General features: G+C 36.6%; 1 protein-coding gene across 1 annotated transcript; it reads left to right on the forward strand.

Annotated features, from left to right (window-relative positions):
* Positions 1-6,905: 6,905 nt before the first annotated feature.
* On the forward strand, positions 6,906-10,484 carry LOC122005804. Its single transcript, XM_042561012.1, has 3 exons — positions 6,906-7,250; positions 8,376-9,944; positions 10,206-10,484. The coding sequence occupies exons 1-3, from the start codon at positions 6,906-6,908 to the stop codon at positions 10,482-10,484; spliced, it is 2,193 nt and encodes a 730-aa protein (XP_042416946.1).
* The last annotated feature ends 249 nt before the right edge of the window (positions 10,485-10,733 follow it).

The raw sequence follows: 10,733 nt of genomic DNA on the forward strand, positions 1-10,733 counted from the left end.
TTCGTTCTCGTCTTCAGCAAGTTTTCCGAAATAAATAGGGCCTTTTTACAAATTTCTTTATAGATGACAATATTTGTTACTGCGGCGAGTTGTTAACCCAGTGGGTTTTTAATCGAATTCATGTAATGGATAAATCAATAATTATAAGAAATGAAAGTTGACTAGAGTGACTCCATAGAACTTTTAACAATTGAGAAAAATTCAAAATGACACGTTCTAATAATTAACGCAATTGTTATCTGCATAATGTTTATTTCAGTAGTCTCGGAATTAATTTCAATTTGGATTCAAATTATAATTTGTTTTTATTATTTTCTTTTAAAAAAACGGCAATCGCATAGTTTGTTATATGATTGAGAAACATCGATTTAAACAAGTCAAATGAGTTAAAATTTATAATATTTAAATTTATTTAATAAGATAAGTGAATTAAATAATATTTAATTTAAAATAAATTAAATCATTGAAATAGTTATTTAAATTTGACTTTTTTTCCGAATGGATTGAAATTTGATTTGACTTTATTAGTTTGGATGCTATCGAATTTATTTTAATTTAAACTTATTTAATTTTTTAAAAATTATATTTTTAAATTTATTTAGTTGGTTAATGGATTTAATATTATAATTTATTTGTTTTGAGAATATTTTGTTTAGTTATAAATTTGATAAGCCATTTATTATCATTCGCAACAAAATTTTATTTTATTTATTTTTATAGTTTTTATATCTGAATAAATTAAACAATTATAGAATCCATAATTTACTTCAATAAAAAACTTTAATATGTAAACTTTATAAAACCACAAATCACTTATACAAAACTTAAATTCAAAATATTACTCCGACTTATGAATTTATAATAAATGATTGTAAATTTTTAAATTTTATATTTAGAAGTCACAAGTTTTAAAAACAAAAAAAATAATAATAACATTTAGATTTTTTTCATAAAATTTCACTGCATAAATATTATAAAATTAGAAGAAAATCTTAAATATTCTATTATTTAACTTCATAAGTAAAATATGTAATTGCATGTGTACAATAGTAAAATACTTAGAAAGTAAATAAATAAAAAATTGAATTCCAAAATAATTTTAAAGGCCGACTTCTAAACATGCACAAGTCATACGGCTGCCACCGCTCCATCATTTGCAACTGCGGATCCCGTAGTTGGGGTCAAATGGAAAATCAGTTACAAAAAAATCTCGATCCAAACTCTTATCTCAGTCCATCCTAATTTAAATAATCCACCCAGCCTATTATTTTTTATAATATAAAAAATATCTTAATTTTTAAAATAAAATTTAATTTAATTTCAAAAAAAAATTAAATATTAAATTTAAATTTATTCGGATCCATTCAAATCCTACTTAAATCCAATCTAAAATTAACTCAAGCTAAAAGCTTCTTATCGGAATATAAAAACTCTCAATCTAAATCTATTTTTTTCGAACCGATTTAAATCAGATTAACGGATCGGATTCATTTTTAGACATCCGGCGAATCACTTCGTAATTTAACTGCTGCACGATTTATAAAGCTGCGCGTGTCATAATTTTAGTTGTCAAGTTCGGTGTACCGTGTACTGCTATTATAGGACGCTGGATTATGAAAAACTGGATGATTTTATCTCTGCCCACAGAATTCTGTGATATTTAATAATTTTGCAATACTATTTTCTCAGAAGTTCAGATATTAAAGAATTAAAGAAAACCCGTCAGAGTTTTGAAGCTGACTCAAGAAATCAACTTAGAGATATAAAATTCTATTTGAATACTTAGAGTTAAAAAAATAAAAAATAAAATCCTTTCGTGAGCCAACGAACTCAACCATGCCAATCTTAAATGAAAATATATTAGAAGCAAATTTGAAAATTAGCTAAAGGGATCATTTTGTGACTATTAAACCTGTGCAAGTTGTTCTCATATCATTATTATGGAAAAAGAATTGAAGGATATCATAATTAAGGAAAGGGATACGCTGAGGTTTAGATAGAATTTGTTATTCAATTTGTATGATTGGTTATATATTTAGTGTCCTATATTAGGTTGAATATATAGAGATAGAGAAAAATAATATTTTGTACATCCTTACCCTACATATTTCTGAATGACTCTCACAGTCCGAACATCCAAATATCCTGCCTGGGCAGCTTGATTTACTTTTTAAGGGTTTGAGCACCCGGGCGGATATCCGAATGTCCAGACCTGTGAGAGTCACCCAACAGTATATATATATAAACAAATTTTCCTATATTCGGTTTTCTCTTCATGGTATCAGAGTGTCGAACCTAGTGACTCTGAAATCCTTCCAACACTTCTGCAATGCTGATCCTTTGTTTAAGTTGTTGCCATGGCAGACCAAGACAACAATAAAAAAAGGTTCAAAATCTTCCAAGGCTATTGGAGAAGCCTTAGAGCCTTACTCATTACACCACTCAGATCATCCGGGTATGATTCTCGTCTCCAAAGTACTTAAAGGAGACAACTATAGTACATGGAATCGGGCTATAAGAATTAGCTTGAGTGTAAAGAACAAGATTGGATTTGTCACGAGTTCAATCAAAAGACCACCTTCGACAGATGATAATATTTCTTTACGACAACACTGCAACGACATGGTGATCTCGTGGTTGCTGAATTCCATTCACCCAAACATAGAGAGCGGCGTGATTTATACCAAACTATAGCAGAAATCTTGGCAAATTTACAAGAACATTTCTCACAAGGAAACGATTCAAGAATTTTTCAGATTAAATAAGATATTGTGGGGCATATGCAGGGGTAGCAATCAGTTTCTATTTATTACACACAACTCAAAGCTTTCTGGGATGAATATTCATCCTATCACGAACCTTTAACCGGTTCATGTGGTGGATTAGAGCGACTCTAGAAAAGGGATGAGAAAGAAAGGTTGATGCACTTTCTTTTGGGATTAAATGAAAACGATGGTACTGTACATGGATAAATCTTGTTGATGCAACCCTTACCCAATACTCGTCAAGCTTATTCTCTCGTTCTCCAACAAGAAAAGCAAGTTGAAATCTCTCTCAATCATGGAAACATGAATCATCATGCTATGCTTGTAGATCAAACACTAAGACAAGTCAAGCAAATCAAGTTCGAAGACAAAAGGCATTACTACATTGTGACTACTGCAATTATGATTACCATAGCATTGAAAAATGTTATTACCTACCTACATGGCTTTCCCGTAGGTCATAAGCTCCATGGAAAGAAACCCTAAACCCTAAAGCCGCCCAATCAACACCAAATTGAGGTTAACAATGTGAAGGTGGAACCAAACAAAACATTAGAGACAGGAGGGAAATCTCCTTCAATATACGATGGACCAAGGTTTACAATTGAAGAATACAACCAATTGGTGGCTATGATTCAATAAAATAATGATGGTAACACAACATTTTGCAAATACCACAGATATTGTCACAACATCATATCAAATTTCTCCGATTACATCACACTCGAATTTTTGCCATGGCACCTTGGCATAACGGTAAAATTATTGTCATGTGGCCAAAAGGTCACATATTCGAATCCTGAAAACAGCCACTTGTAAAAAATAAGATAAGGCTGCGTATAATGGATCCTTTCCCGAGACCCCGCATGACGAGAGCTTCGTGCACCGGACTATCTTTTTTTTTTCTTTACATCACACTCGAATTTTTGTTGGATTATTGAAAGTGGAGTCACAGATCATGTGACTTCCTCATTTGAATTGTTGAATCCTAAGGTGTTATCAGAAACAACAAATATTGGCTTGTCGAATGGTGATTAGACATTTATTGAATCAATTGGTTCATTTCACATTACACCTCAAATTAAACTTGATGAAGTTCTTAAAGTTCTACAACTCCAAGTTAATTTGCTATCAGTTAGTAAATTAACACGAATATTGAATTGCACAATCACATTCTTTTTTGATTTTTGTGTTGTACAGGACGCAGCTACGAGACCTAGCACAAGACCATAATCCAGTCTTTGTTAATGTTATCCACAAGCATTCCAATCCAAGTTCTCTCCAACACCAACCTGCAATTTATTTTGATTCTAAGCATGTTTGTGAAATTTATCCTCTTGCCAAACAAACACATTTACGTTTTCCATCTAGTTCAATTTCTTCCCAATCACCTTTTAATTAATTCATTGTGATATTTAGAGACCACATCGAACAAAATCTCACTCTGGGCATGTTTCTTTTTAACAAATATTGATGATTATACTTGATATATTTGGATACATCTCATGAGTTTTAAATATGAAACTCAAGGAATCCTGTAGTACTTTATTTTGGATGGAAATATTATTCTGCTCTAGAATTAAAATTCTTCAAACCGACAATGACACTGAAATATTTTCCATGAGAGATTATTTCCATAGTAAAGGCATCAATTATCACACCTCATGCACCTCAACTCTACAACAAAATGGAATTGTTGAAAGAAAACATCACCATCTTTTAAACATAGAGAGGGCTCTCCAATTTCATGCAAACCTACCTTTAAAATTTTGGGGTGAAAGCGTTCAAACAGCTTGCTATTTGATAAATCGTTTGCCTACACCTCTCCTTTCTCATAAATCCCCATATCAACTACTTTATAACAAATCACCCGCATACACTCATCTCAGAACTTTTGGATGCCTTTGCTATGCAACTAATCTTCAACCACACATAAATTTGACCAAAGAGCACATCAATGTATATTTGTTGGTTATCCAGTTGGCAAAAAGGGCTATCGAGTTTATAATCTAGAAACAAACAAATTCTTTTCTTCTCGAGATGTTTTCCATGAACATGTTTTCCCATTTCATACTAACCCATCAGAAGAACAATATGATGAGGTAGTTCTTCCCTTGCCTTACACCTCAGATGAACCAATCCTCACATAAACAAACACCACACAAACTACTATTCCAACACAAACACCGCCTAACACACGCCATTCTGATAGCATAAGGCAACCAAGCGTCAAACTCTGAAATTTCCATCTCTACCACACTACCACAATTAACCTAAGTCAATCTTCTGAAGCATGTTTCTTATGGACAACTCTCACATAAATATCGGAATTTTACTCGTGTCATTATTATGCATGTGGAATCCGAGACTTATGAGCAAGCAATGTTAGATCCAAAATGATAGGAAGTTATGCATGGAGAACTAACTGCACTTGAACAAAATAATACTTGGACACTCGTGCCACTTCCCTCTAGTCATAGACCAATCAGATGCAAATGAGTGTATAAGATTAAACATAACTCAGATGATGCAATTGACATATACAAAGCCCGATTGGTAGCAAAGGGCTTCACTCAACGGGAACAGATTGATTATAAGGAAACATTTGCACATGTAGCCAAGTTGACCACAGTTTGTTCTTTACTTGCTGTTGCTGTTGTTCGTAATTGGTCAGTCACTTCACCAAATGGATGTCTAGAACACTTTTCTTTATGGTGATTTGCTTGAAAGGTCTATACGCAACTACCTCTCGGTTTTCATCGATAGGGAGAGACACCTATGGTATGTCAACTCAACAAATCATTATATGGTCTTAAACAAGTCTCATAGAGTTGGTTTCACAAATTTTTTGAAAGCATTTAGCAAGTTGATTTCTTCAATCTAAGGCAGACTACTCACTTTTCACAAAGGTTTCTAGTAATTCCTTCATAGTTGTGCTCATTTATGTAGATGACATGATCATGGCAGGCAATGATGACAATGTAATCAACGCCTTCAAGAAGTTTCTCCACACCAAATTTCGTATAAAGGACCTCGGCCAATTATGATAATTCCTTGGTATCGAAGTTGCTCGGTCTACCAACGGTATTTCAATATCTCAACGAAAGTACACTATTGATATTCCAGATGAAGCAAGTTTACTTGTGACCAAACCATTGTCTACACCTATGGAAGAAAATGTCAAACTCTTGCCCATGGAAGAAGAGCCATTAATGAATCCATTTGCGTATAAAAGGATAGTGGAACAACTAATTTATCTCACCATTACAAGACCAGAGATAACTTATGTTGTTCACATTCTGTGTCATTTTATGCAAGAATTAAGAAAACCTCATTTATATGTTGTTCACCATCTTTTGTGAGTCAGTTTTGGGGGCAGATCCTCTGGTCCGCAAAGGTTGGACCAGTCACTGGTCCAGCCTTTGCATTGGTGGGGGGCAATGGCTACCCACCTGTTAACAGGTGGGGGTCATTGCCTCCCACCAATCCGCTTGTCCTGGTCCAGGAGCGGACCAGGACAAGGGGACCAGCGGATCCCATCCCGTCAGTTTTTGCCCCAGTGGCGCCAAAAATTCTACTTGGGAAAATCCAACTACTCAGATGATGAGCCTTCTTTAATGCCACTACATGCTCTTTTCGGGCAAACTCTATTCTCGAGTCTTAGAAAATATAACTCACTTAATGAAGTCTTAGGAACTCTAAGGGTCATTTAAAATAGTTTGACTCATCTTGGCAAGTGCTCCAAGTTTCCCCTATAAAATATTATCATTTGTATTGTTGGGGGGGAGATTTTGGATGATAAAAATATTGTGAGATTTTAAGCTTTTGAAGCGTGATCTTCTGATTATCCTCTAAACTCTTCGGTGGATTCCGTCGAGTGTGAGTTGAGAGTTCGCCTTGTGTTCCCTCCTATTTCTCCGATACTTTCCGGTGTCAAGTGGTATCAAAGCGAGGTTCACCATGGCTAGTCGGAGAAGACAAAGGCCAAATGGTGATGATCTTGCAGCTCGTCAAAGAGACCTTCGTGACATCGAGTTGGATGACTTACGGGGACAAGTGCAACAACTCGAGCAGCGCCTCGCCTAGGGCGAACCTGTGGATCATGATGTTGAGGGTCATGGTTCGGAGGCTAATTCTACAATGCATGAGATGAGTTATAATCCATTTCATGGTAATGGAGGTGGTGATTCCAATGATGATGCAGCACGAGGTCAAAGATATCGAAGGAACAATGATCATAAGAAATCTTTTAACTTTAAAGTTGACAATCCAGATTTTGATGGACGAAATGATCTGAATAAGTTCATAGATTGGCTTAACTCTGTTGAAAGGATCTTTGAATTTCAAGAAATTTCAGAAGATCGTAAGGTGAAATTTGTTGCTATCAAGTTGAAGAAATATGCATCTATTTGGTGGGAGCATTTAAAGAAGCAGCGAGCTCGTGATGGCAAACAAAAGATTACAACATGGGACAAGATGAAAAAGGTATTGCGCAGAAAATGTTGTTGTAGGAGAGCACTAACACAGTAATATGTTTGCACCAAAAAAGCAAGCATGCAATAAACTTGTAAATAAAAGAGTAAGGTCGAGAAATTGTTATCTCTGGTTGAAGCGTCGGTATGCTGACTGTCTTTAGAGAATGTATTACCGCCCACGGTGCAGAGACTCTCTGACAAAATTCTCCCAAGATCCGACAACCACTCGCGTCATCCGTAGGTGCACTCTAAGACGAACGTCGCACTCGGACTCAACCTCAGATTGCGGAACCAAGCCTCAGGACAAAAGTGTACGCACACAGAGAGGGAAGAAGGAGAAGAGTAGACTGTTCGAGAGATACTGAACGAGGAATAGAGACGCAGCATTTATTCACTTCGAAGCAGTAAGCACTGCTCCGCCAACGAACAAAAGCGTCGATTCCCTCACACGCGGGATACTGCTTTGCCAGCGAACCAAAGCGTTGGTTCGAAGTGCGTCGCTTCCTCACACGCGGGACAGAACCAAACCTCGCCAGGTGCGCCGGTTCCCTCACACGCGGGATAGAACCAAACCAAACCAAGGACTGGCAAAAACAAATCAGGCTGCCTGCAAGCATGAGGCCCACGAGCTGGGGATTTGATGATCGCGTGCGTCGCGCCCGGTTTATGGATTTCCGGCTCGAACCCCCCTAAACCACCTGATTTGGGCTCGGCCCCGCGCATGCGTGTAGGTCCCCTTAACTTTGCTAAGCAAGGATGGAAGGGATCCATATATAAGGTCTTCCAACCTTCTTAGCTTAGCAATGTGGGACTAAATGTATTCACATATGTATTACCATAACAAATAAAAACAAGAAAAATACTTTGAATTAAAAACACAAAACTCAATAGAAAATTCTTACCAGATAATTATCGTCAAGATATGTTTCTCAAATACCATAATTTCAAACAAAAAGATTTGTCTGTAGAAGAGTACATCGCTGAATTTGAGAATCTCATGATAAGATGTGATATTCTAGAACCGGATGAGCAAACTATCGCTCGGTTTCTTGGAGGGCTTCGATATGAGATCGAGAATATTGTGCAACTGTAATCTTACTGGAGTTATAATGATGTATGCAAACTGGCTCTTAAGGTGGAAAAACAACAAAAGGATACTCGTCGATTTGGTGGGAGTTTCTCTTCAAGTAGTGGTGCTTCTAACCGAGGGAGTGCCTCTCCGTCTAAAAATACATCAACATCAAAAGATACAAAACAAAAAGCTACTGCAAGTAAGGAAACCCATACTGATTTTGTAAAACCAAGTGGTCCTAACAACCAAAAGATATGTTTCAAATGCAAGGGTTTTGGGCATTTCGCTACCGATTGTCCAAACCGAAGGGTTGTTACTTTTGTTGAGGAAAAAGAAGAGGAAGAATCTTATGGCACAGCCCCTATCTACGATGATTCTGGTGATGACGGAGAAATCACTTATGCAGATCATGGAGAATCCTTGGTGATACGTCGCAGCCTCAATACTACCTATGGAGAAGATCAATCATGGCTTTGCAATAATATCTTCCACACTAGATGCACTTCTCATTGTAAAGTGTGTGATGTCATTATTGATGGAGGAAGTTGCGAAAATGTTGTGGCCACTACAATGGTCGACAAGCTGAAGTTAAAGACCGAAGACCATCCTCAGCCTTATAAGTTATCATGGCTTCATAAAGGTAACGAGTTGAAGGTAACTCAAAGATGTCTTATTCAATTTTCTATTGGCAATAAGTATCAAGATGAAGTTTGGTGTGATGTTATTCCAATGGATGCTTGTCATTTGCTTCTTGGTCGACTGTGGCAATTTGATAGGAAAACTCATCATGATGGCTTCAAAAATACTTATAGTTTTGTCAAAGATGGCGAGAAGATTATTCTGGGACCGGCCAAGACAAACACTAGTCCTAACCCTTTAAAAAGGGATGGAAATAATTTAGTCTCCAAGTCCCAAGTGAAAAATGTTATGTGTGAATCCGGTGAGGCCTTTGCATTGGTAGTCTTGGAAGAGAATGAAGATGGACATGCTGTCCCTTCCCAAGTGCAACCTCTTCTCCAAGAATTTCAAGAGGTAGTACCAGCTGAAATTCCATCAGGACTTCCTCCCATACGAAATATTCAACATTGCATTGATTTAGTCCCCGACGCTTCAATTCCAAACAAGGCAGCCTATAGAATGAGCCCTAACGAGTATAAAGAGTTACAAAGACAAGTTGAGGACCTTTTGGTTAAAGGTCTTATCCGAGAAAGCAAGAGCCCCTGCGTTGTCCCAACCCTTCTTGTACCAAAGAATGATGGTTCATGGCGAATGTGCATTGATAGTAGAGCGGTCAATAAGATCACTATCAAATATCGTTTTCCTATTTCTCGCCTTGATGATCTTCTCGACCAGCTTCATGGGTTTAAGGTCGGCTCTAAAATTGATCTTCGAAGTGCCTATCATCAAATTCGTATGAGACTGGGCGATGAATGGAAATCGACATTCAAAACAAGGGACGGTCTTTATGAATGGTTGGTAATGTCATTCGGTCTTTCTAATGCTCTCTCTACTTTTATGCGGCTTATGAATCATATCTTTAAACCATTCATTGGGAAGTTTGTTGTTGTCTACTTTGATGATATTCTTGTGTACAGCTCTAGCCCGAAAGAACATTTGGAACATCTTCGACAGGTTTTTGAATTACTACGAGAGCAAAAGTTATATGCCAACTTGAAAAAGTGTTATTTTTTTACTAATAGCCTGGTTTTCTTAGGCTATATTATTTCCTTTGATGACATCAAAATGGACAAGAATAAGATTGAAGCTATTATGAGTTGGCTAACGCCTAAATCCCTGCATGATATTCGAAGTTTCCATGGTCTGACATCTTTTTATCGCAGGTTTATTAAGAATTTTAGCACTATCATTGCACCTATAACTGAATGTTTGAAGGGTGGCAATTTCAAGTGGACGAACGAGGCGCAACAAAACTTTGAACTTCTTAAAAGAAAGGTTACAGAAGCTCCAATATTGCAACCACCAGATTTTGACCAAGTTTTTGAAATAGACTGTGATGCATCAAATGTGGGAATCGGCGGTGTCCTTAGTCAAAATGGGAGACCCATTTCTTTCTTTAGTGAAATGTTGAATCATTCTCACCGCGACTATTCTACCTATGAAAAGGAATTCTTTGCCATTGTCCGAACCTTGGCAACATTATCTCCTCCATAAGGAATTTGTCCTTTTCTCGGATCATGAAGCCTTGAAGTATTTCAATACTCAACACAAATTGAAACCTCGTCATGCTAAATGGGTTGAGTTTCTACAAGCCTTCAACTTCCTTATCAAGCACAAATCTGGTGATCTTAATTGAGTGGCGGATGCTCTTAGCCGACGACATACTCTCTTGTCTACTTTACAACTAAAGGTAATTGGATTTGAGGTAGCCAAAGATCTCTAAAAAAATGATCCATATTTTGG

The sequence above is a fragment of the Zingiber officinale genome, chromosome 1A (assembly GCF_018446385.1).
Source record: "Zingiber officinale cultivar Zhangliang chromosome 1A, Zo_v1.1, whole genome shotgun sequence".
Classification (NCBI taxonomy): domain Eukaryota; kingdom Viridiplantae; phylum Streptophyta; class Magnoliopsida; order Zingiberales; family Zingiberaceae; genus Zingiber; species Zingiber officinale.

What these genes read in the sequence shown, in the direction of transcription:
- LOC122005804 (XM_042561012.1), top strand. Translation starts at nt 6,906, where the DNA reads ATGCATGAGATGAGTTATAATCCATTTCATGGTAATGGAGGTGGTGAT. An exon ending in CATGGGACAAGATGAAAAAG is followed by an intron (nt 7,251 to 8,375) that starts GTATTGCGCAGA and finishes CTGGCTCTTAAG; the next exon opens with GTGGAAAAACAACAAAAGGA. An exon ending in ATTTGGAACATCTTCGACAG is followed by an intron (nt 9,945 to 10,205) that starts GTTTTTGAATTA and finishes GAATGTTTGAAG; the next exon opens with GGTGGCAATTTCAAGTGGAC.